General features: G+C 41.2%; 1 protein-coding gene across 1 annotated transcript in view; it reads right to left on the bottom strand.

The window, feature by feature from the left end:
• Positions 1-27,640, bottom strand: part of LOC136883261 (uncharacterized) — a 177,941-nt gene that overhangs the window by 52,552 nt on the left and 97,749 nt on the right. The window contains exon 3 of the mRNA XM_067155471.2: positions 15,428-15,509. Coding sequence (XP_067011572.1) covers positions 15,428-15,509 — 82 coding nt within the window. The remainder of the gene's footprint in view (positions 1-15,427; positions 15,510-27,640) is intronic.

The following is a 27,640-nucleotide window of genomic DNA, read 5'->3' as shown; positions in this document are numbered from 1 at the left end:
AGGCCAAGGCTCTTCAGGGTTGTAGTGCCATGGGGTTAGTTTTTTCAGCAACCATATACAGTATATATGTCAAACAAGAAAATACCATCCACACATGTCCAATACGAAATTCTAAGCAATGATCCAAGAAAAATTGTTATTGCTTTAATACAAACAGCTGTAGGATATTTTTTCCTTCTTCTGCAAAAAACTGCAAAGTAGGGCATATCCCCTTTTAGAAATAAGCGATTAATTTTTCCTATTTTATTCTCTCGCGACTCCGAAGAGACCTAGTCAGGCTCGCGTGCTTTCATTTCGTCGCCCATTCCCTCCTTTTGTCGATGTATGTCCTTTTCTTTCCACTTTAGCTCGACCACAAGAGCTTGGTAGATTCAATATGCCTAGAATTCTAGAATTGGTTTCTTCATACACCTTAGAATGCATAATTGGCAAAATTAATGTACTCGGACGACTATCTTTATACTCACCAGCGAGTGAATTCCCTTGATAACGATGCTGTTGACAATAATAATAACTTGCTTGAAAAACTGTCAATTGAGGATGTACCGGGCGGTACACCTCCACACCGTTTATTTAAAAGTTGCGCCAGTTGAAACTCCTCTTCTGGAGGAAGTCTGAACTTTATCTACGGTCTTAATTTCCAAATTTCTCAGAAGATGTCACTACCTGGAAATTTTTGAGTTTGTGAACTGTGTCATTTTCGACGTACTTTTGTCTTGCTTGTATTAAGAAGTGTGAACTTTCTCTTCTAGAGGACACTACGGAAGATCAACAATAGTGCACCCTAGTGCGGAGTCAAAGAACTATTTTGTTGGAGAAAATTTAATTTCAGGAGTTTGTTCTTTGTTAAATTTCTTTCTGTCATTGTTTAAGTTGGCAATATTTACCCCTTTCTTCCCCTTGTTTTGAATGTATCCAATCACGAATTTTTTCAATTAATTTCTGACCAATCTGGTGTATCTTTCCCCAACTTGAATCTGTTGCGGGGTCCTACCCAATAAAATCTTTGTGGGAGGGTGTTTTCTTTCCCCTAACGCCTAGAACTTTCTGCGAGAGTATTTAAACTGCTGATTTTAGGGTCTCCGGGCCACTTCTGTTCCATCTTTCAGTGTATTAAGTACATAGCAGGAGGCGGGAAGCGCCTCTTTCCTCGGCAGCGGTCAACAATAAGGTAATGGCCGATTAATAAATTTTTTCTTTGCCAGCTCAGCAGTTTAACTTTCGGGGCAGGTTCTAAGCGTTCCCCTATGTAACCTTTTCCTAAAATGTAACTTCTCTTTTCTTCTATTCTCTTGTAAAGCGACATACTGGGATAGAGAGTGTTAACCCTCTCGAGCTCCCACTCACATTGTTTGAGGTGAACTTATTTTTCGCAACCTATTCTTCAGTAATGTAAGTTAGTAGTTTCTTAAGTCACCTCTGTAGTATGGGATTAGCCCTTGCATCAGTGGCCTTAGAGCCAAAATAGGTCTTAAAGACAAAGTGTATTAGGAGTGCAAGTTCGCCTCCTCTCAAATTGTGATTTTAGAGGTCATGTATTAACTTTCTTGTCATTTAACAGACCTCAGTAGATTGGGTATTTTGCCCCTGTGTATATGTCCTTTGAGGACGGCTTAAAGGTGGAGTTCGGAGTGGCCTATGATAGGCTTGTATTTTAAGGGGAAGTTGCCCTTTTGAAAATTGTGTTTCTGCCTCAAGGAGGCTTTTGGATGTAATTGGAAGCCGGTGTTTCTGGCATGTTTGGGGGTTTTCGGCCCCTTTGTTGTATGGTGTTCATTGTAAGGTTGGGCTCATGGCTCAAGAATTATGTTTCTGACCTTTTGAAGCCCCAAATGGGGTACCTATGTAAATGTATTTGTCAATCGTGTTTCGGCTACTAAGTACCTGTTCTATTTGTTGTTCCCTAATTTTGAAAAGAAAATATAACCTTGTTAAATTTTAAAATTAATTTCACTTTAGTAGCTTGAGACCCCTTCACCACCCAGCACCTTCTTTCATGCATAACTACCACCAAAACACGGTAACAAGTGGTAGCAGAGCGTGGTTGAATGGGTCTCAATTTAGCCCCTTTTGACGGCTAAACTCTGTTTTGATCCGAACTCTAACCATTTTCTCAGTTGCTGGAAATTTTTTATTGAGGTTTTTCAAAATTTTTCTGTTATCATGCCCGGCCCTCGCGATGTTCTCCTCCTTAACTACTTGCGCAAAGAGGAGTTGATCTACGAATTAACTATTAGAAACGTGCAATCTGGAGGCACGGTTGCTATCGACACTAACAAGCTTAGAGACTCCCTTGATTTGCCCATTTCCATCCCCAATTTGGGAGAGAAAGAAATTGATGACTCTCTTTCCACGATCGTCGAGAACATTACTGGGCTAGCATCGGTCGTTAGTTTTTTTGATGAAAATGATCCGTCTCCTAATCAAATTAAGCGTGTGCAAGGCAGGCTATATCATTTTTCAAATAGAGTTAATGATCTGTTGTCTCTAAAGGTGAATGACGTTCAGAGGAAGGAAGCTAATACGCTCCTTGAAACTATTTCTGAATTGTCTAGTAAAGTCACTCAATTGTTAACTGGGGAAATTCCTCCCAAATCTGATCAACCCACCATAGTGAATGTAGGTAGTGAGGAAGAGTCTCCTAAGGGAGAAGTAAATAGGAAAACCCCCACTGCTCAAACTATTTCTGCCCCATTGGACAACGAGTCTGAACGCCGTGCATCGTTGAGTAACATCCGTTCTGAATTAACTTCCTTGCCCCTGAAACCTCTACCTACTATGTCACCCGGGTTTAGCAGCTTGCCTCATCCATTGGCAATGTTGCTAAGAGGTATCTCTAAGTTTTCTGTCAACACCACCAGTGAAGTTATTTCAGTTTTAAGATTTTTAGTTGAATTTCAGGATCACGCCCTTGTGTTTTCTCTTTCCCCTTGTCAAATTTTACAAATAATCTATCCGTATGCTATTGGGGTTCTCTCAGATAAAATAGTAAGAGCTATTGCTGAACAGTCATCTATTGAAGATTTTCACGCACACTTGCTTGCAAATTTCATTCCTGCCCGCGCGAGGTCATCTCTGATTCAGAAATACTATTATCGGGTACAGCGCTTGGATGAAAACTTGGCTGATTTCATACAGGACATTAAGTTTTATACTAGGGTGTTTGCCCTTCATTTTCCTGAAGATCAGATTGTGCAGGCTATTGTAGAGGGAATTTCACCTCCCTATAGGTCATATTTGTGTTTCGCGGCGTGCCCGCAAACCTTCTCGGAACTTGAAGCGTTGGCCGTCTCGGCGGAAGGAGTTAGATACGCCGATTCTTTGCGTGTCGCGAAAGAACCCCCGCCTTCCTTTAGTAACACTCGGCCTCCACCTCGCCGACCAGTCAATCCCCGTAAATGTTATGCGTGCGGGGCGCCTGACCATCTGCGCAATAAGTGTCCTCTGATCAAGTCTAGTAGGGCAAATAATGGAGCTGGTTCATCACAAGGCTGTTTTAAATGTGGGGCTTTCTCACATATCGCCAAGAATTGTCCCAATTCGAATAGCACCCCCTCCTGCTCAACTTCTGGGGTAACTTCCAACAACAATCAAAAGTGACTAGTGGCTTCGGCTGAGTCAACTAATTCATCTTCCCGAGGCTCAGCCCCTGGTAAGCAGATCGAAAATCCTGGGAACGTTCAATCTGCTAATCTGTCCTTTGAATGCCCCAAAGAGTGTCTTAAGATTGCGGCGGATACCCCCGCACCTGTTCCTTTCCTTAAGATTGAGGTAAATAACGAACCTATAACAGCTCTATTAGATTCAGGCAGTGTTTGTTCCATTATTTCGGCTGAATGGTACTCGAAATTGAAGTCTGTTTGTAACCTACCTGTCTATGACTCTTCTCCTGTGAAATGTGTTTCAGCTAATACATCTCCATTAAAAATTCTAGGTTCCTTACTGGTCAAAATTCGTATTTTTAAATTTACATGGAAAATTAAATTGTTTGTGGCCAAGCAATTGTCTTGCCCCATTATATTGGGAGCTGACTTTATTTCTCATACTGGTCTTGTGCTCGATCTCCAGTCTAGGTCGTGCACATTTAAATTTGCTTCTAGTTGTAAAATCCCACTATTAAAGTGTAATTCTGTGTCATGTTCTTCTATTTCGCCTACCCAGGATGAGATGTTGTTAGACCTTAGACATCTACCTGAGGAGCAGGCTGATAGTATTCGCAAACTGTGTCAGTCGTTTCCCGAGGTATTCTCTGATACTCTTGGCGTTACTGACCTGATCGAATACAAAATTGAGGTCACGGATTCGATTCCTGTCCGTTTTCCACCGTATAGGCTATCTCCACCTAAAATGAAGGCTCTGAAAGAAATCATCGATCAGATGTTGAAGGATGGTATTATTAGGCCCTCTAAGTCAGCGTATTCTTCGCCTATTTTTCTAGTCCCGAAACCCCAAGGGGGCTTCAGGCCTGTAATTGACTACAGGGCTCTCAATCGGAAGGTGGTGTTACAATCTGTGCCCCTTCCCGACCTTCATTCTTGCTTTTCATGGTTTCGTAAGGCCAAGTTCTTTACTATCTTGGACTTGAATCAGGCCTATAATCAAATTCCCCTTGCTGAAGAGTCTAAACACCTTACAGCGTTTGCCACGGACTGGAATTTATACGAATACAACCGCGTGCCTTTCGGGCTCCCCACGGGGGCAGCTGTGCTCACTAGGCTACTAGATAGGGTCTTCTCCGGCATCAAATTCGAGTACTTATATCACTACTTGGATGATGTCGTCGTGTTTTCGCAGACCTTCGAAGAACATCTAGATCATCTGCGAGAAGTTCTGAATCGCCTTCGTAAGGCTGGGTTAACTGTCAAGTTGTCCAAGGTCGCTTTTGCTAAGCCCTCTATGTCATTCCTAGGGCATATTGTGTCACCTGACGGTGTAGCAGTCGATCATTCTAGAACACAGGCCATCCGTGATTTTAAACCTCCCAAGGACATTAAAGGTATCGCCAGGTTCATTGGTATGGTGAATTTCTTCAGAAAGTTCATTCCTAACTTTGCTAATAGAGCGGCGCCATTGAACCTTCTTCGTAGGAAAGGCATCAAATTCGTGTGGGGACCTTCTCAACAAGCCGCTTTTGAAGATCTGAAATTAGCTCTCTGTAATGCCTCTGTCCTTGCTATGCCTGATTTCTCAAAGAAATTCATCGTCCAAACGGACGCGTCGTCGTCGGCGGTAGCGGCAGTCCTTCTTCAAGAGACTGAACTAGGGAGGCGACCCATCGCCTATGCATCTAGGACTCTATCGGCTCAAGAAGCCAAGTATTCCATCTATGAGCTCGAAGGGTTGGCAGTCTTATTTGCCTTAGAAAAGTTCCGTCTCTATCTGGAACATGTCAAATTCGACCTGGAGACAGATAATCAAGCATTAAGCTGGGTCTTAGGTAGGCCGCGTCGTACTGGTCGTATAGCCCGTTGGGCCATCCGTATTTCTGCCTTCCAATTCAATGTCAGGCATATCCGAGGTACCGAAAATGTTGTCGCTGATGGACTCAGCCGTATGTTTTCAGACGACGTTGAGAACCATGAACAGGTCGACAGTCCATCACCTCCCGAGTCCATGCTATCTGAGGTTAATGCCATCCTAACAGATGTTCCCATGCTGTTTAGGGATATCGAGAAATACCAACGTGAAGATCCGACGCTGGCTCCGATAATGGAAACCCTTTCTTCTGGGGAACATGTTGTCCCTTATGTTCTGAGGAATGGAGTTCTATGTTGCCCTTCGAGGCATGATAAGATGATGAAAGTTGTTGTTCCAGCGGTTCTTGTACCTATGATCTTCAAGTATTATCATGAGACCCCATTAGGAGGGCATCTTGGTATCTTTAAAACTCGTGAAAAGATTCGTGATATGTTCATCTGGAAGGGTATGGACGGTGAAATCCGTGAATTAGTAAAGGCATGTAAATCCTGTTTGCTTAGTAAACCGACCATGTCCACTAAGGTAGGTCTTTTGTCTTCTCATCAAGCGTCGCACCCCATGGAGCGCCTGTATATTGATTATGTGGGACCCTTCCCCCAGTCAAAGGGGAATGCCAACAAGTTCATCTTTGTATGTGTAGATGGTTTTACTAGATTTTCCTGGTTATTTCCGACTAAGCTGGCTACCGCTCAGTCCACCATTTCTTGTCTTAATACTATCTTTGCTTCTTTTGGTCCTTGTCAATACATAGTTTCCGATAATGCTAAGGCTTTTACATCTAATTTATTTCGTAAATTCTGTTTTGACTTATCCATCTCTCATGTAACTACTTCTGCTTATTACCCTCAACCATCTCTGGCTGAACGGGTTAACCGTAATCTCAGGTCCGCACTCATTGCCTATCATCATGAAGATCCTTCCAGGTGGGACACGTCCCTGCATTGGATAGCTTTTGCTTTGAATTCGGCGGTTCATGAATCTCACAAGTTCACTCCAGCTTCTTTAATGTTCAAGTTTGTTCCCAACTCGCCGCTCTCTAACCTCTGGTCTCTGAATGACATTCTACCCGAGACAATAGATCCGGACAACATTAAAGATCTTTGGAAGAAGGCTAAAGCCAATCTTAAAGTGTCTCATGAAAAGGTTAGGGAAAGGTATGATCGTGGACGGAGGCCCACCCCTTTGAAGGTAGGTGACCAGGTTATGGTCAAGAATTTTGTTCCCGCGGGCAAGCTTGCCCCCAGATTTCATGGGCCTTGTATCATTCTCGATTTTCTTACGCCGGTTACCTTATTGTTAAGTAATCCAGCCACCGAGAGGATATTTAGGGTTCACCTGTCCCAGGTGAAACCGGTGTAATTTTGTGTTAACTTGCTTCATATTATTTTGAAAGGATATGAAGGTTATATATTTTTTTTTTGAGTTTCACTTTTATGGCATTCTGCCCCTTCTATAATATTTTGGTTTTAAATGTAAGCCTTTTGTAAAACCCGCCCCGATCCGTTAAACTGCCATTCTGTCCTTGCCTCGGCCATTACCACGCTCCCGTCTCCTGCTTCAATACACACTGTGGCTTGATAAGATTAAATGCCACGGATATCTACACGCCGCTGGCCCCTCAACCTCTCCATAATGCCTGTGCCTTCAAAAAGACGATGGTCCAACACAATTCTGCCGCCTAGCCTTAATGTTTCAGTGCCCCCGCAGCCGCGCAGCGCCGTGCAGCAACTGGGGAGGGGGATGGGCCCCCTCCTCTCCAGCGAGGACGACATGTGCACGGCGAGCCGGAGCTCTCCTCCCGGCCAAGGCTGATGTGCGGCGCACGACCTGCTACTGGCCCGCAACCTGTATATGTTCACCGCGGGCGCGGCGTGTTTCAACACTCTGCTCCCCTCATAGTGCGGGCGAGCGGTATCTCAGGGTACTTAAGGGGTCCGAGCGGCCTCCTTTTGGACGCAAGCTGCAACGGCCGGTCCGGCCATCCAACTTCATCAACATCAACTACATGGACAGTTACTATAAAAGATAACTACATTTGGGAATTCAACAGCAATATCTGATGGACATTGCAAATTTTTCCTTCACTTTTAAGTAGTAAAAGCTTATCTTCAGACATTCAACTTCTATAAACCTAAAGACTTCACTTCACCTCCAACAACAAAATTTTGGAACCGAATTAAGAAATTTCTCAAATACTTCTGGAAGTTATCTTAATATCAACATCAAAACTTGGAACTTATTTTCAAACAAAAGTTTATGTTCTTCTGTGTTACCCCGTGGAGGAACTTTTGGGGGGGGAGGTCTGTACCGGGCGGTACACCTCCACACCGTTTATTTAAAAGTTGCGCCAGTTGAAACTCCTCTTCTGGAGGAAGTCTGAACTTTATCTACGGTCTTAATTTCCAAATTTCTCAGAAGATGTCACTACCTGGAAATTTTTGAGTTTGTGAACTGTGTCATTTTCGACGTACTTTTGTCTTGCTTGTATTAAGAAGTGTGAACTTTCTCTTCTAGAGGACACTACGGAAGATCAACAATAGTGCACCCTAGTGCGGAGTCAAAGAACTATTTTGTTGGAGAAAATTTAATTTCAGGAGTTTGTTCTTTGTTAAATTTCTTTCTGTCATTGTTTAAGTTGGCAATATTTACCCCTTTCTTCCCCTTGTTTTGAATGTATCCAATCACGAATTTTTTCAATTAATTTCTGACCAATCTGGTGTATCTTTCCCCAACTTGAATCTGTTGCGGGGTCCTACCCAATAAAATCTTTGTGGGAGGGTGTTTTCTTTCCCCTAACGCCTAGAACTTTCTGCGAGAGTATTTAAACTGCTGATTTTAGGGTCTCCGGGCCACTTCTGTTCCATCTTTCAGTGTATTAAGTACATAGCAGGAGGCGGGAAGCGCCTCTTTCCTCGGCAGCGGTCAACAATAAGGTAATGGCCGATTAATAAATTTTTTCTTTGCCAGCTCAGCAGTTTAACTTTCGGGGCAGGTTCTAAGCGTTCCCCTATGTAACCTTTTCCTAAAATGTAACTTCTCTTTTCTTCTATTCTCTTGTAAAGCGACATACTGGGATAGAGAGTGTTAACCCTCTCGAGCTCCCACTCGCATTGTTTGAGGTGAACTTATTTTTCGCAACCTATTCTTCAGTAATGTAAGTTAGTAGTTTCTTAAGTCACCTCTGTAGTATGGGATTAGCCCTTGCATCAGTGGCCTTAGAGCCAAAATAGGTCTTAAAGACAAAGTGTATTAGGAGTGCAAGTTCGCTTCCTCTCAAATTGTGATTTTAGAGGTCATGTATTAACTTTCTTGTCATTTAACAGACCTCAGTAGATTGGGTATTTTGCCCCTGTGTATATGTCCTTTGAGGACGGCTTAAAGGTGGAGTTCGGAGTGGCCTATGATAGGCTTGTATTTTAAGGGGAAGTTGCCCTTTTGAAAATTGTGTTTCTGCCTCAAGGAGGCTTTTGGATGTAATTGGAAGCCGGTGTTTCTGGCATGTTTGGGGGTTTTCGGCCCCTTTGTTGTATGGTGTTCATTGTAAGGTTGGGCTCATGGCTCAAGAATTATGTTTCTGACCTTTTGAAGCCCCAAATGGGGTACCTATGTAAATGTATTTGTCAATCGTGTTTCGGCTACTAAGTACCTGTTCTATTTGTTGTTCCCTAATTTTGAAAAGAAAATATAACCTTGTTAAATTTTAAAATTAATTTCACTTTAGTAGCTTGAGACCCCTTCACCACCCAGCACCTTCTTTCATGCATAACTACCACCAAAACACGGTAACAGAGGAAAAGAGGATTATCCGAAAAATTCTTGGCTCAAAGTGGTGTTTACAGACTTCGGAGAAATTTTGAAATATACAACCACACCGAAATGATATCAAGCGTAATCTGTAAAAGAAGGATGATGATAATGATGCTTGTTGTTTTAAGGGGCCTAACATCTAGGTCATCGTCCCCTGATGGTACGAAATGAGACGAAATGTAATGACAAAATCAAAATCAAAAATCCTCCACTGACCAGAATTCAAGGCGTGAGGACGAAGAATGAACGGATGGATATGAAGTTAAAACAATCAGTGGAGCCGACCCGCAATGCCTCTGTCTCAGAAACTGACGGAGAACAATAGTAATACTGACCAAGGGACTGCTTCTATAGATCAATACTGAATCGATGAGGCTTGAAAGCTAAAGGGGTCCAAAATATAGGTCATCGGCCTTTCATAATGGTACTTATCGCTTGGAAAATAGAACGATGGTATTTGTCATGGCGCGGTACCAATCAAAAGTATCGTAGACTCGCGGTATTCCACACATTATGGTACTACACACAGGCAATGAAATTCGTACATGTAATACAGACCTATGGTGTTTCGCACATTTACAGGCAACGAAAACCTATGATTTTCATCACGTAAGTGTACTAACCACAGGGACTCGTACTATCCCGTGGTGTTCCTTATATAGTGGGTACTAGTCAGAGGCAAGCTAGAATCCTGGTGTCGCTCATAAAGTGTTACTAATCACAGGTACCGTAAAAGCCTGACCGCGCGGTGCTCCTGCGTGCTACTAATCACAAACCTATTTGGTACCTGACATAGTGGACTACGGGCAAGTAATTGCGACCCATGGTGTTCCCCGCGTGGTGGTACTAATCACAAGTAGTTTCATGGTTCTAATCCAATCATCCCTTGGTCGCCTCTTTCAGTCGCCTCTTACGACAGGCAGGGGATACCGTGGGTGTATTCTTCGTCTGCGTCCCCACCCACAGGGGGTTGTGTGTTTGGTCCGCGAGAGGTTTTTTATTTCCCTCAAGGCCGCCGGCAAGCCGGTTAGGACCCCCCTATCCGTCACCTGGGACGCGCCACGTGGGAGTATCACCTCTCCCCCTGCTCTGCCAGCGTAGTAGGTTCGTGGTAAAAAGGATACGCTCATCTCTTCAGAATACCAGTTAAAATAATCTGTGCCGGGCTGAGTGGCTCAGACGGTTAAGGCGCTGGCTTTCTAACCCCAACTTGGCAGGTTCGATCCTGGCTCAGTCCGGTGGTATTTGAAGGTGCTCAAATACGACAGCCCCGTGTCGGTAGATTTACTGGCACGTAAAAGAACTCCTGCGGGACTAAATTCCGGCACCTCGGCGTCTCCGAAGACCTTAAAAAGTAGTTAGTGGGACGTAAAACAAATAACATTATTATTAAAAAATAATCTGTAAACGTTTATCCTACTTCAGAAGTCTCAAAACGATTCATCCTTGGTTGGTGGAGATCGATAAGGATATTTTAAAGTATAGAATTCCAGAAACAGACATTCAACTCTGAGCACCACCCTTACCATTGAACTTACGATTGAAAACCCGCAATGATTGGAGTATTTGAATGTGTCCAACAATCAATTAAGTGACACGTTCAAGCATATGGTGAACATTTTGAGGACTTCTTGTATTACAATGCAGTATCCCGGCTGGTATACCAACATGGCACCCTCACCAGCATTAGACTACTTGATTCAAGAACTGGAAAAAGTCCAAAGAAAAGCAGCTCGATTTCTTATGGGTGATTTCCGACAAAAGAGTAGCGTCACAAAAATGTTTCAAAGTTTGGGCTGGGAAGACTTGGGAGGAAGGAGACGAGCTGCTCGACTAGTGATATGTACCGAGCTGTCAGTGGAGAGATGGCGTGGAATGACATTAGTAGACGAATAAGTTTGAGCGGTGTCTTTAAAAGTAGGAAAGATCACAATATGAAGATAAAGTTGGAATTCAAGAGGAAAAATTGGGGTAAATATTCGTTTATAGGATTAGTTATGGATTGGGATAACTTACCAAGGGAGATGTTCAATAAATTTACAATTTCTTTGAAATCATTTAAGAAAAGGCTAGGAAAACGAGAGATAGGGAATCTGCCACCTGGGCGACTGCCCTAAATGCAGATCAGTATTGATGGATTGATTGGTTGAACATAATCTTAAACCGGTTCAGCAAGAAGTCCCAATTCGACTGAAGCATTTCCATTCTGATGCAAGGAAGAAAACACACTCCAAAAGGATGAAAATCTGGTGTGCCCCCAAGAAGACAAACAGTTCAGATCTCACGGTCCTTAGCGGCCCTACTGATGTAGAAGAAGAAGAAGAAGAAGAAGAAGAAGAAGAAGAAGAAGAAGAAGAAGAAGAAGAAGAAGAAGAAGAAACGGAATAATAATAATAAGACGACGACTTAGGGTTCGGGTGTTCAGGAAATGATATATTATTTTCCCGTCTTCCATTTTGGCTATTTGTTCGAAATGAGCACGAATTTGACTTTTCTGAGCATATTAAACCTTATTTCATAGGGAGAATGTAGGCGCATTCTTAATGTCGATAACTAATGCGATTTTCATTGGTTTGCAAGAGCAGTGAAGTGGTCTGTCACCACTGTGTAAGACTGCAACATTAATTAAAAACATATTTAATACTGACCACAGCTTAATGATTGAATGTGAATTTATGATAGAGACTAGTGGAATTAAGTTAAAACAACTAGTAAGGAAATTAATTTAAAAATAAGTAAGATTGCGTATATAAAAGAACTATAAGCTCATTCCTTGTTAAGAAAACAGTATTGCTCTTATGACAGCAGGGTTGCCATATCGAACGGCTCTGCTCAACACCATCATGAGAAAACAGCGGCACATAAATTAGTGACATTCAGTATTTAAGTTCAAGACAAAAAGCGGAAGAAACTAAGCTACACATTATTTTTATGGACTAAAGGGTACGGGGTTTGTATGGGTTATTTTTGGTTTGTACACGATCAGAGGTAAACTACGGCACGTAAAAAACCTCAGCATTGAAGTGTAAGATACATTGGGGGAGAAAATAGACAAATAATGTTATAGGTTTAATAAATTTCTCCAGGCAACAAAGGATAGAAAGCAGCACAACAAATAAATACTGTAGATGACTCTACAAACAATCACAGTGTTACTGTCTGTAGACTTATCGCATAACTCTCACTCAACATAAGACAAGTACGCACTGATTTAAAGCCTAAAAACACACACGCAACAAATAAATACTGTAGACGACTTCACTACATAAGTGAGCTGCACAGAGTGAGGGACTACACGAGGCTTGTAGCAGAGCAACACAGAAAATGGAAAATAAAGGAAGGCAACGAAGCGATGGCTGTTCCCGCCAGTGCGCTTCCTCCCTACAAATGAATTAAAAAAAAAAAGAAAATGTTATGTAGTTATTTTAATAACTCACGGGCAAAATTGCCTTATCCTTTTTATCTGTCTTTCATAATACATTATAAAGTACAGTATAATACCCCTTAATTACGAGGAATTATGGGTGTCTCAGAGGGGTGCGTTCACTCCTTGTAGGTCCATAAGAGCAATAATGTTTCCTTAACGTGGAATGAGTTATAGTGGTAACAGTTATCCATAGGAAGTACTCATATTTGGTCATATTTTCCATTTAGGTCATATTTAGCTTTTCTTAAGACCCTATTTGCCTGCATAAATGAGCAATTTTTTAGATCTTAAGCATCCGGAGCCAAATGGTAATGATCGATAAAGAGGGAATTGCTTTCTAACTGTATCCACTTCAAGCCACGGCAGTGCTTCATGTTCTCAATCATTTGAAATCTGCATTGTCAGTTCGAAAAGCGGACATGTCAAATATTTTTTCTTTAATCGTATTTAGAAAATTCAATGTTCGTGAAAAACAGGCTACCAAAGCTATAAAGCGATAATTTTATATTCTTCTTTGACGTTGTGTCAGATTGTAGGTAGCGACATCAGCATGCAGTGCGTTCTAACTTCGCTTTGTGTGGAGTTACAAGCAATGATGCAGCAGCAAAAGTGCAATGGAAGAAAGAACAAAAAGAGAAAACCACAACTGCACATTCTGAAGAGCTTAATAAAAAAAAATAATAAAAAAGCATTCCCCCCACCTTTTCAAGCGATGAGTTCATCGACTTCGGAGTCCGACTCCATGGCTACATGGTTAGCGTGTTGACCTTTGGTCACAGGGGTCCCGGGTTCGATTCCCGGCAGGGTCGGGAATTTTAACCAAAATTGGTTAATTTCGCTGGCATGGGGACTCATCACGACGCGCAGGTCGCCTACGGGTGTCAAATTAAAAGACCTGCATCTGGCGAGCCGAACTTGTCCTCGGACACTCCCGGCGCTAAAAGCCATATGCCATTCATTTCATCGACTTCGGAATGGATGAAAACAATGTTTAAACGAATAACGCAGCTACAAGCTTGCGGTTAATTAATGTTATGTGTTTTTAGTCCCTTCAGTTGCTACAATGGTTTTCCCTTGGTTTTCCATTTCTTCTTCAGGCAAATGCCGGGATAGCACCTTAGTTAAGGCTACGGCCGCTTTCTTCCCACTCCTATCCCTTTCCTATCTCATCGTCACCATACGACCTATCAGTGTCGGTGCCGTGTCGTCTCAAAACTCACGAGTCTCAAAACTCACGAATTCCAGGAAGAGGATTAGTAAGAACAGGTTTCTCTACCTGGACTAATCTCAAAACTCACGAGCAAGGCCAGTTCTTCTTTGAATGGATAAATGTCCACCCTGTTAGTCATGGGATAATGGATACTTTTAATAATCGAATAACTTCCATCCGGTTATTTAAATAATCGAATGAGTTTCAAATATCATTCAGTTATATCGCACAGAATAATCGGATGCGTCATGAGTAATTTTTTTCGGTTTAAGTGTGTCGGGTAGACAATCTATTGAAATAAGCGAATAGATGAACTCTTACGAAAAATAGAAATACGCCTTTTTTCCGAATAAATCTGCAAGTGTTGAAACTAAATGAGTGAATTAACTGTCTTGATCTTTAATATCTCTAAATAAAATTCCTTATTGAAGTAAATGCCGCCTTCTGGCCGCATAATGGAACTAAGCCTCAGTACTACCAACTGACTACCAATGGGCAATATACCTATTTTAATTTTATGTCGTCCGTCTGCATGCATAAATTGTTTGCTTGCTGGCCTTTGGTCCAAGGGGTCCAGGGGGTCCCGGGTTCGATTTGCGGTCGGGTCTGTGATTTTAACTTTCATTAGTTAATTCCTATGGCTCGGGGACTGGGTATTCGTGCCGTCTTCAGCATTAGCCTTCATCTTAGGAAGGGCGTCATTCTCACAGACGTACAGGTCACCTATATGGCGTCAACTCCAAAGACCTGCACCAGACCTCCCCGGAGGCAACACGTCATTATTATAAATTTATGTGAAAGTTAAATAATGCCTTATATTAGCTTTAAGACAACAGCAAAATATTTTGATGATGATGATGCTTGTTATTTTAAGGGGCCTAACATTGAAGGACATCGTCCCCGCAAAATATTTTAATAATAATAATAATAATAATAATAATAATAATAATAATAATAATAATAATAATAATAATAATAATAATAATAATAATAATACACCTCGGTCTCTTTTATTCACTAGGCATTATATTTCCCGTGTGGGTTGGGGTGGCAGAATAACATCCACAGTATTCCCTGCCTGTCGAAGAGAAGCGTGAGTCACCGCGCACGTCATCCCTTCTGCGGTCATCGCAAGCACCTGCTGTCCGGAGTCGTGAATTTTGAGACTCATTAGAATGTTTCCTTTAGCAACCAGTTTGTAGTCGTGCGTTTTGAAACTCGTGAGATTTGAGACGTAACCGTCGGTGCGATGTAAAGCAACTTGTAAAAAAATCGCTTGATAATTTATTCCAATCCCTTACTCCCCGTCCTGTACATGAATATTTGCCTCAATTTCTCCTCTTGAATTCCATTTTTCTCTTCACATCTTCTTTCCTACTTTTAAAAGCTCTACTGCACGGTAAACAAAAGTTTACGGCAAACTCAAGTGAGGCGTGCGTAACAACCTGACGGGAATGATAGGCTATATTCCCCCTCCCCCCAAAATAATTCATGTATTTGCTTACCATAATTGTTATACCAGTGCCAATGATATAGCACTTCGTCGATGGCGAAAGAACTGAAGATCACTAATACAACTCCCACCATCTGTAAAAATAAAATAAACAGTATAAATAATGTGTTAGGTAACAGAATGATTGATACTTAAATATATCATTGTCTCAAGAAAAGACAAAAGTAGCCAGCTAGACCAGGAACTCTCGAACTTTAAAAAAAATTGTACCCCTAAGACATGACTAGTTTTCCATTCTACCCCCACCATATATTTTTCAAAATTAAGGTTGAATGTTAATGAGTAATGGCATAACAATTAATAGTAATGCCTGTTGCTCACGGTAAAATTTTCTGTCAAATTTATTGTACAATAATTGAATTTTATAAAATTTCAAGTTTTATAAAACCTTTGATAAAACTTTTCATAAAATAGGACATGTTCTATTCCGTAAAATTAATTTTATGAAACGAACCAATCAGCGAAGCTGACATCACGATGATGTTGGCGCTACGTCGTGAGAAGATTGTGAAGCTCGATTGTAATCAAACACTTCTTCCTAAAATGGCAGGTTCCGGGTGGACTAACCTCAACTAATTTTCTCTTCTTTTGATCCAATCCCAAGTCCAGCATTTCCTGGCATTTCTTTTCTTCCTTTTTACCACTGTAAAGCATATAATTGCAATTAAAGCCGCAAGTTTTGCTTTGTTTGTTGGAGCCATATTCTCAAATACACTGCAAGTTAAACAGCTGATTCTTGGTTTAAAAGCTTATCGATAGATGGCACCACATACACATCTTAATTCAGAACTTAGTTCATAGATGACCATCCTGATGTTTCTACAGATTTTATAAAATCATTTTACCGTGAGCAACACAACTTGTTTTCACAAAAATTTTATAAAATTAATTGTACGACAAATTTTACGAAACATTTTACCGTGAGCAATAGGCTTAATATTAAAAATATGACAAAGCATTTAAATAATTCATATGTTGTAGTTTAACATAATGGGCCGATTGCAGAAACGGTGTTTAAACGATGCCTATGGTTAAACAATGCCTAAGTATGGCTGCCGCATTGCAGAGAAGTTATATATCACTTAGACACGGCCTAAAACCGATGTTCAACCGGTCATGTTTAAACACCGCCAAGAGCACTGTTCAACCTCACATGAGAGGAGTGAATCACAATCAGAGGTTATGTACCATGAAACATGTAATTTGTATTATCATGTTGAGATCCGGGAAAAAGGTTAGTCCGACGGCCTCTCTGTGGGTCGCCCGCTGCTAAATCGCACCAATTCATTTGACATGTACGGGGAGATAGATCTTAAAATAATATTTCGCTTTTCAAGAGACTAGTTTCTTGAGGCTGACAAAGGGACAGTTCGGTAACTGTCAACTTGAATACAATTCTTGGCAACCGATATATTTTGTTATATACATGGGGTAATTTCTATGGAATTATAGCTCACTTCGACTACATACATATCAGAATTACGTGTCGCGATCGTCAGAGGGCTGTCACATACATCAACTGGGAGGGATTCACTTATATTTACTGCCAAGTAAACACACATAATAGTGAAAACTAAAAAGTAGGTTGTATGTGGTTTTTAATATATAATCGTATAAGTTTTCGGCAACTATCAGATAGGAAAAGGCAACTTGTGGTGATGGTGGCGATTAATGTTTATAGAGGAGGACTGGGGAAGAAGGGCCATGGCCATAATAACAGCCCTAGTATTTATCTGGCGTAAAAATAGGGAAACTACGGAAAACAATCTTCAGGGCTGCCGATGATGCGTTTCGAACCTATGATCTCCAGAATGCAAGCTACATCTGTACGACCCGTACTTCACACTCGGTTACACATTACTGTTGCTTCATCTTCCCATCGTCGAAGCTACCGTATTTATGAGTAGAATACACTCACTGTAACAACGCTATAATCAAAGCTATATTTCCCCGAACGGTGGCGTGTCACTTTAGTGTCGATAATATTATGAGGTTTAATCTCCACCGAAAGTGATACTCTTATCTGTGGGCAAATCATGCTCATGCTGAGCCATTTTTGAGTAATGTGTAGGGAGACAAACAGCTGACTGGCTTTCGGCGCGCACACCGACGAATTTCATTGGTTGTGACAAGCAAAGTGTTGCATGAAAGATAATTCTATCTCCATTTTCAAACCAACATTGAAACTTTAAACTATGTCTAGTTAAATATCGGCTGAACATTGTTTATGCAATGGAAGATCGTACTCGATTTAGACGTTGTCTAAGGCTTAAAACTAGTCATCGTTTCTGCAATCAGCCCAATGTGTTTTAGTATCATTAAGATCAGTTTTAAAAAGTTTTATCATTTAAATTTCAATCAAACCTTTTAAACATGTTTAAAAAATGAAAAGATATTCGCATACACTCTCTTATCTCCAAATTTAACCCTTTATAGGTTGCTGGTAAATATATTTACCACTTGGGTTGCCATAGAAACTGTTCAGATGGCAATACCCTAAGTGGTCGTAACTGTCTGCTTTCTAGTCTAGTAACACTCTCTGGTAAGAATATTTACCACTTTTTTTCCAAACTCATGCTTCACGGCTATTTGAATCGTTTCACTTCCGAAAGTGGTACATATATTTACCAGAGAGCGCCACTTGAACTTTACTCATGTAGGCATTGTGTTGACAGCTCATTTTAAGCGAGATACTGAATTTTCCTAAATTATATAAGGATATTTTGATCATTTTGTTAACACATTACATATTTTGTAGTTAACTTTGAAAGATTTTATTAAAATTATCATTGGTCTACACATGAAGTACCAAGAAAGGCAAAATAATGTGGTTGTTTTACATATTGATAACGTGCTCATTTTCAATGCAATTGGTAATATAAATATCGGAAAACAGACTTCAGAGCTTCTAGTTACATTTTTTACGTATGCCTCTTCCTACAATATTGTGGCCAATATGCTATATTCACTAATATGAAAACATGCAGCAAGACTGTTAGGTCGTGGACGTAACGTTTTATCAGTCACAAGATGTATTAGCTTCCCAGATTATGAAAACTGGATTTATACCCAAACAACACTTCATGTGTATTTCAGAAAAACATAAATTTAGTCAATCCGTATGATATTCAGTTCCTCTGAGTTAAGGGGCGTATACAGAAAATAATAATAATAATAATAATAATAATAATAATAATAATAATAATAATAATAATAATAATAATAATAATAATAATAATTACATTTTCAGGGTAATTATGAATGTAAGAATAGACGGCCACATGTAGTGGCTAACACCAGGGCTTCCCATAGGGGAGGGGGTGACAAATCAGACATTTATTAGGGGAATATAACACAAAATTCCCCTCACTCCCTAGGCACTTACCTGCCTGAATGCATATTTATGCTATTTTGTAACATATTCTTATACGATATTAGAAATTAATTTTAGACGATGGCTTGTTTTGAATCGTATTTTTTGTAAGGAGAACTATGTGCCTTACTTCTATTAAAATAATAAATGGAAGATGTAAAACATTGATGAGCCTATGTTCTTAGGTCAGTTTTTTCTGCCCATGACCCCATGATTCTAGTGAAATTTCCAGAGCCAGTGTAACATTTATTATATATACTTCTCGTTCCATGCTTTCCATCTGCATTTTCCACCTATTATTTGCAAAACGCTGGAAAGTTGTCATATAAGCAAAGTGGTAAATATATTTACCAGTGCACACTCAGTGGGAAAGAAATCCTAAATGCCCTATAAAAGGTTAAATCCAAATATAAAGTTCAAACAGCTATTGCAAACAGATTGGAGCGATGTATAATTTGTTGCATTTATATCTACCGTAATTAAAATTGAAATTAATATTAAGTAATACTGAAAATAAATTATTAATGATAGAAAAGAAATAATACGTTATTTAAGTCGAACAAGAATGAATGTCGCATCATTACCAGTCACAAAAGTACAACCGTGTTCATAAAAAAACAGAAAACCTTGAAAGTCTAGAGATAGGAAGTTCATATTCACAGGACATGTTCATTAGTATGTTCTGCAGAAACGATTAGCATTTCTGTTACCTAGGTTCAGCATGTGTCCTGTTGCCCAGTAGGCACTGGGTCCTCCATGGGCACTGATAACTTGTTCTATGCGTGATGGCATCGACGCGTGAAAGGCGCGAATGGCGTCCTGGGGCATAGGCACCCAGGCTGCATTCACCTGGTTCTACAGTTCATCTTTCAATCAATCAATCAATCAATCAATCATTCAATCAATCAATCAATCAATCAATCAATCAATCAATCAATCAATCAATCAATCAATCAATCAATCAATCAATCAATCAATCAATACTGATCTGCTTTTAGGGCAGTCGCCCAGGTGGCAGATTGCCTATCTGTTGCTTTCCTAGCCTTTTCCTAAATGATTTCCAAGAAATTGGAAATTTATTGAACATCTCTCTTGGTAAGTTATTCCAATCCCTAACTCCCCTTCCTATAAATGAATATTTGCCCCAGTGTGTCCTCTTGAATTCCAACTTTATCTTCATATTGTGATCTTTCCTACTTTTATAAACGCCATTCAAACTTATTCGTCTACTAATGTCATTCGACGCCATCTCTCCGCTGACAGCTCGGAACATACCACTTAGTCGAGCAGCTCTTCTTCTTTCTCTCAATTCTTCCCAACCCAAACATTGCAACATTTTTGTAACGCTACTCTTTTGTCGGAAATCACCCAGAACAAATCGAGCTGCTTTTCTTTGGATTTTTTCCAGTTCTTGAATCAGGTAATCCTGGTGAGGGTCCCATATACTGGAACCATACTCTAGTTGGGGTCTTACCAGAGACTCATATGCACTCTCCTTTACATCCTTACTACAACCCCTAGGTGGTTGGCATTGGGTCACAGTGTCGCACCTGTCGTTTAACCATATCCCACACATTTTCGATTGGCGACAAGTCCGGTCCCGATTTGTGATTGTACCCAATAGCACCCAACACCATAAGGCCTTGAGTTGGCGCTGTGTGTCTTGTGCGAATGTATTCAATGTGATGCCTCTCCCCCTGTCTGCGGTGAACCAAAATGCGGCCATCATTTTCAAACAAATAGAACCTGGATTCGTCCGAATACACTAACTGCTGCCATTCCTGTCCCCAGTGACGTCATTCCATACACCATTGCAGTCTAGCATGTTTAAGCGGAGAAGTGGACGATGCGCCGGAAACCCAGACCGTAATAAACAGCGACGGATTGTCGCTCCTGATAGTGTACGGTGTGTCATACTGTTCCATTGTGGCGCCAGAGCCGAGGAAGACACAGATCTGTCCTGCAATGCCATTCGGATGACGTATTGATCTTCTCGGGAGGAGGGGGGGGGGGGTCTAGGTGGTGCGACCAGACCCATCTCATCGTGTTCTACGGCCTTCTGTCAACCATTCTGCACAACCCGTCTCATAGCAGTCCCACACATTTTTCCAAATCTTCCATTACACTTATCCTGAAACATAATATTAAAAAGATGTCCATATCAACGCCAATCTACTAAACCAGATGCTCCTACCACTCATGATTATTCCATACCGGACTCCTCTAATATTAGCTCTGTATGACCTCGTGCTGGTGATAACACAAAGTTAGTACTGATAATCACCAGGAATTAATCTTAAAAAAGATAATTAAGCATCTCCAGATGTTACTAGTGAGATTTATGATTAGGCTGAGCATCTTAACATACAATTTATGTAGTTATGTAAAAATTACATTTGTAGCTCATGGCATACGTATTTATAAGAATAATGTGGCAAGCCTGTAGAGGTTTCATATGTTTTCTGTGATACATTTCACAGCATGTACACGAAACAGTTGATATTCTTTTTTTTTTAAGGTTATAACTGATAACTGCTACAGAGTCTGATATGCAGCCATTTTCATGGCGAAATTACTGAAAGAACACTTAGCGCAACTAAGCACAAACGTTTGAGATATTTATTATATTACTGACGAATCAATTTCGGAAGTAATGTCCTTATGTCTTTATTAGGTCTAACTGTAAAATACTCCCTATGTATTTTTACGATTACTTTCAAAACATAAAACACTATATCTTAATTTGCATCAAACATATACAGCACATAAACACAATCATCAGTCAGTAAACACAATGCACAGTCTTGAAGCACCATAGTAAAGAATACACAGTTTCAAATAATTTATTTTAACTATAAATTCTGAAGTAAATCTCATCAATTCCCATTTAGAAACAGATGTTCAGAGATAGCTGGTCCCTTTCTATCCACACCAGCGCCGCGTAGTGAAGGAATATACCAACCAGCACAAATCGTCACACTATACATTTGTATTCGTCCTGGTGAAAGGGTTAAACAATCTTTATTGCAAAGCAGTCTTAATACTCTGCTAATATCAGTTCACAAACAGCAGAAAGCAGAAGCAGATACTGTTTCAAGCAAAGTCTCAACTGCCCTACCAACGAGGGAACGAGACTGCTTCATGAAGCTGCTATTTTGGAGATGCTTCAAGAAAAGAGCCGTTTATCCCATCCCTAACAGAATGACAACGAATAAACGTACCACTTGTGTTTTAATTCCACCACCTTCAGTTGGAATGCAACCTTATAGAAATGGGGAAAAAATGAAATGTCGTATGGCTTTTAGTGCCGGGATATCCCAGGAAGGGTTCGGCTCGCCAGGTGCAGGTCTTTCTATTTGACACCCGTAGGTGACCTGCGCGTCGTGATGAGGATGAAATGATGATGAAGACAACACATACACCCAGCCCCCGTGCCATTGAAATTAACCAATTAAGGTTAAAATCCCCGACCCGGCCGGGAATCGAACCCGGGACCCTCTGAACCGAAGGCCAGTACGCTGACCGTTCAGCCAACGAGTCGGACATAGAAATGGGGAGATTCTGAAGGAGTGATTCATGATGAACGAATCATTGCACTGAACGACTGAATCATGATTCAGTGTACGAAATGAATCGACTCGTTAGTGAATCGAAAGCCGAGTTGAGAGATGGCAGTCGAAACTCGTTCCTTCACCTTTGATTCGTTCGGATTCATATCGTCAAATTGTGTATCCACAATTTTTGAATCAATAACAACTTGTGAAGAACGACTGTGTTATTATTTATTAAACCTAAACTAAAAGTCCGGTTCACAAATAAAATTCTCCAAACCTTGCAGGAAAAAAAAAAAAAAAAAAAAAAAAAAAATCAACAAGAAGTGATCACTTCGTTTCAAGTTCCACACTTCACGGAACTGTAATATACACTCAACTTCCAGCTCATTCCGAAATGTTAGGTTAAGTTTACTTGAAGGTTCGCGTTCCCGAAAGTGATCCTGTTCATCGACGAACTGCTTTTCGAAATACATACAATAAAAAAAATTGTGATTTAAAAAAATGACAGATGCTTTAATGTGGTAACGCAATGACTTGGGCGGTAATGCATTATTTTGCGTTTTAAAGTGTGCGGGTATTTACTCTTTAAGAACCGTTATTCCCGCCCAAATTGACCATGATGCGTTTGAGGATGACATTACATCCATATTCTTATAAGTGGGCGCAAATTTGTTTCCTCACTGCCTACTACAGAGAGTGAGTGATCTGCCTAAGATTGATATCTAGTGAGTAGCATGTAAATTTAATGAAAATCGTAAGGAATGTTGTTAAGAACAATCGAAGTTCGAAAAACCGTAACGTAGCAGTTGCTTTGTCACATTCACATTCACATTCACATTTGGTTTCAGATATTATTTTAAACATATTTCTTCACTAAAAGAAATGAATCAAAAGTAAAGAACTGATTGTGAGCTGCTGACAATATTCACTTTCGAATTGCCACAAAAATGTATATACCGTATCTACTATAAACTTCAAATTCGATTGTCGTATAGTTTCGAACTGCAGCTTTGAAGAATGTACGTAATTCTCACAATCACAGTTAAGCATCGGCAGTTCCTAACCCGCTTGAGTTTGGACGTTGCCTAAATATACAAGGTCCGGAAGAACGGGCGATTTTCCACCAGAACGTCCGGCTCCATGGCTAAATGGTTAGCAAACCTGATTCCAGAACTGGAAAAAATCCAAAGAAAAGCAGCTCGATTTGTTCTGAGTGATTTCCGATAAAAGAGTAGCGTTACAAAAATGTTGCAATGTTTGGGTTGGGAAGAATTGAGAGAAAGAAGAAGAGCTGCTCGATTAAGTGGTATGTTCCGAGCTGTCAGCGGAGAGATGGCGTGGAATGACATTAGTAGACGAATAAGTTTGAATGGCGTTTATAAAAGTAGGAAAGATCACAATATGAAGATAAAGTTGGAATTCAAGAGGACAAACTGGGGCAAATATTCATTTATAGGAAGGGGAGTTAGGGATTGGAATAACTTACCAAGGGAGATGTTCAATAAATTTCCAATTTCTTTGAAATCATTTCGGAAAAGGCTAGGAAAGCAACAGATAGGGAATCTGCCAACTGGGCGACTGCCCTAAATGCAGATCAGTATTGATTGATTGATTGATTGATTGATTGATTGATTGATTGATTGATTGATTGATTGATTGATTGATTGATGCTGGCCTTTGGTCACAGGGGTCACGGGTTCGATTCCCGGCAGGGTCGGGAATTTTAACCATCATTGGTTAATTTCGCTGGCACTGGGGCTGGGTGTATGTGTCGTCTTCATCATCATCACGACGCGCAGGTCGTCTACGAACGTCAAATCAAAAGACCTGCACTTGGCGAGCCGAACATGTCCTCGGACACTCCCGGCTCAAAAAGCCATACGCCATTTCATTTTCTTTCCGCCAGAACAACGCGACACTATGATTGTAGTCGTCTCGGTAGATGTCAGGGTTATGGGCTGCTGTCAGCAAGGTCTGTATACAGACCGTGGTTGTCAGTGAATTAGAGCCGTAACTCCGTGCAAGATCCGCATTACATGTGTGATATGTTTGCAGTTTATTAATGGTTTTCGTGGTATCTATTGGTGTCCTGTATCTGTACGAATTATACAACTCTTATAGATGCATCCTGTTATAGATTTTCTTTCATTAAATACAACTTTAATAATGTTACATCTTATTCCGCCAAAAAATTAGTTTCGATCCGTTTGGTTATTTTGTAGTTTGATGATGCTTGTTCTTTAAAGGAGCCTAACATCTAGGTCATCGGCCCCTATTTATTTGTAGTTTATTCATATAATTTATATTGATTGAGCAGAGTGGCCTTCAGTTCAACACCGGCTAGTTTTGCTAGCCTTGCACCTCTGCAATCGGGAGACGGAGTGTCTGGTTCCCACCGTCGGCTAACTTGAGAGTTGTTTTCCGTGGGTTTTCCACTCTCCAGCACTAAGGCAAATTTTGAGACATATCATTTTATAGGCCACGGACGCCACCCCATCACCGTCTCCGCACCTTAAATCACGGCTTCAAATCTCCTTGGCCTGAGAAAGTGCGCAACCCTTCAGGAAGCCCGCCTTACTCCATTAGGGCACAGAATGAAAACGTTTATTAGCAGTAAAATTGTATAGGTTATTTCTCCGTCTTCTTCTGTGCCAAAGCACCAAGATTACCTTTAGTTTTTTTTTTATGGCAGCGACGAATAGTGAGGTATTACTGTCAATACCGTGATACTTCAAACAGTGCAAAGAAAGAAAAAGCGTGACGTTCCATCTGTTTCTTACTGATATCCAACCTTACTAGAGACGTGGAAAATTGTCCTTTCGAGGTAAGGCAAAAAACTAAGTTTTTTATGATTATCAACAAGACGGTCGAAAATGTACAGCAAGCATTTCCTTGAATCTGATTTTAGTGTAAGCCTCACAAAGAAGTAGCTTCTTCCAAATACAATATCATCCATATTTAGTGCTTACAGCACTCATAAACAAATATGTGCCAAACGCAAAAGTGATCCTACCCCAGATTAGATTCATTTAAACTAGCAAGAATTCAGTCAAAGGCAGCTTCACCTATAGAGAAACACTTCAAACTCCTATGTCAAAAGTAGCAATTCTGCTATCCAGCCCAAGTGCAAAAGCATCCTGATGAGCTAAATACAATTGAAACAGAAGGAAATCTATCTTGCTGAGAAAGTCAATTGATAGATATAAGAACGTAATATATAAGCTTCGACAGAACTGAAAGAAGGCTAAAACAATAAAATACAGAAGATATTAGGTGAGCTAGACTCGTACGGAAAGAAAAACGTCAAATTTGACGAGACTGCTTTGAAAAAACTGTTTTGGGCATAGAAAAACACCTAATTGTTTCATTTTAATTAGATAGTCGCTTAAAAACTTCCACACAGGAATACATTAAAAATTACCTTGGGTAATTACTGGAGAGACTGTAACACCTTGAAAATTTAAACGATTCTTAGAAATATTATAGATCGACAGGTACGGAGTATTAATGTGATTTAAACAGATTTACTCTTTGTAAATTTTTCCTTTCTTTACAGCATTTTTATGAGTTTATCAGGTGAATATCAACATACTTGTGTTCTTTCCCATTTAAGAGCATTGTGTAGGTCAGCCCATAAAGATGGCATCTAGCGGCGTACTTTGAAACCCTCCGCGAGAGAGAGAGAGAGAAGTCAGTTATGTTCAATTCTCTCCCCTGATGGGGGGGAGAGCGGGCCATCAGCTCAACTAAGGAGCTCTTCAGCCATCGAAATAAAGGTAACAAGAAAGGAACTACGGAAGAAGGTATGTATCGTACATACCGGAGGGGAACGACGATTGAGAATGGCGAAGGGGACCGGTCACCGCAAGACGGAACCCAGGGAAGACCCGCAAAGAACCCCGCACGAGCAAAAACCCCAACCAATACCGGAAGGGGAAGAATTTATTATGTAGTAAGGCATCTCGGGCGCGCATTACAGAAAGTGCTACATAGAGTTACATGAACACATGACATACGACATAGATTACAAATAGTGAGTAGCAGAAAGTGACGGGTTCAGTGAAAAGTGGGAGGAAGGAACGGGATAATATTGTAGAAGGAAGTAGTATAGAGTGGTAGACAGGTTAGTGACAGATGTGGCCAGTAGACGTAGGAGGTCCAGTATCGGAAGAGGCGGCAAAGTAAAGGTGGTGTATGGAGTAGGGACAGTGGTGTGAGGCGGTGGTGGGGTGGGTGGCGGGACGCGGGAAGGGCGAGAAGAAGTGGTGGTGGGAGAAGAACGGACAGGAGAGGGTTGGGAAGAAGATGGAGGACGGACGAGCCGCGGCGGGGAACGAGAGGGCTCCACACGGTGGGTTCGCCCGCGAAAGGGAGCGCCGGAGGTGATAAGATGAGCAACATCGGCGAAGGAAGAAAGTCTGAGGCGGACCATGAAGGTCGGACCATACGTGTTGAAGATTCTGAAGACCCGGCGGACGGGGATGCCCTGCATTTGCAGTTCATGCAGAATGTCCTGGTCGGTGACGGCAGGGTCAATCCCACGGATGACGCAGCTCGGTGATGAAAACTGTTGATTATCCGAGGAAGAAGAGTCTCCGTTGCAGCAGGAGATGGGCGGAGCTGCGACTGCAGGAGGCACCATATCAGCAGGGGGCGGGGGAGGACAGGAGACAAGCGAAGATAGTGAAGTAGGTAGGGCCGTAATAGGCGAGGAGTGACTATACGTAACAGTGGAGGAAGAAGAAGAAGACTGGGAAAGGTGGGTAGAGGTAGTGATGGTGGTGGTAGTAGTAGTAGGAGTGGGCGAGGTGTGACTGATTATAGGAGTGAAGGGGAAGTCGGGAAGTGAAAGCATTTGGTGTAGCAGATGGTCCGGAGTAGGGACCGCTTCATGGGAGACATCAAAAAGACAGATGCCATTGGAGATGATTCCTTCCACCGGTCCTGGATAGCGGAAGAAGGCCACGACGTCTGGAGAGGGTTGACCGGAGTGGCCATCCTGAAGGCGGAGAACTGCTTCAGCGTAGGCACCACGGCGTATTTCATCCCGGATGGCAGTTGGAGAATGAGAGGTGTCCACGTTCTTGATGAGACACGTATACATTGTATTGGAGGGAGGCGACAGCCAACGAGGCGTCTGCCCTTGAGATTCTTCTTAGGCCGACTGAGCAGGAGCTGAAAAGAGCGCCACCCAGCCGAAAAAATGCGTGGACATGTATATGAGAGAGTATGACCCTCCGCGACCCCATCAGCTGGCCAGCATTTACAGGCCTTGCAT

Source organism: Anabrus simplex, chromosome 11 (genome assembly GCF_040414725.1).
Source record: "Anabrus simplex isolate iqAnaSimp1 chromosome 11, ASM4041472v1, whole genome shotgun sequence".
NCBI lineage: Eukaryota > Metazoa > Arthropoda > Insecta > Orthoptera > Tettigoniidae > Anabrus > Anabrus simplex.
This window is presented reverse-complemented; position numbering and strand designations above follow the sequence as displayed.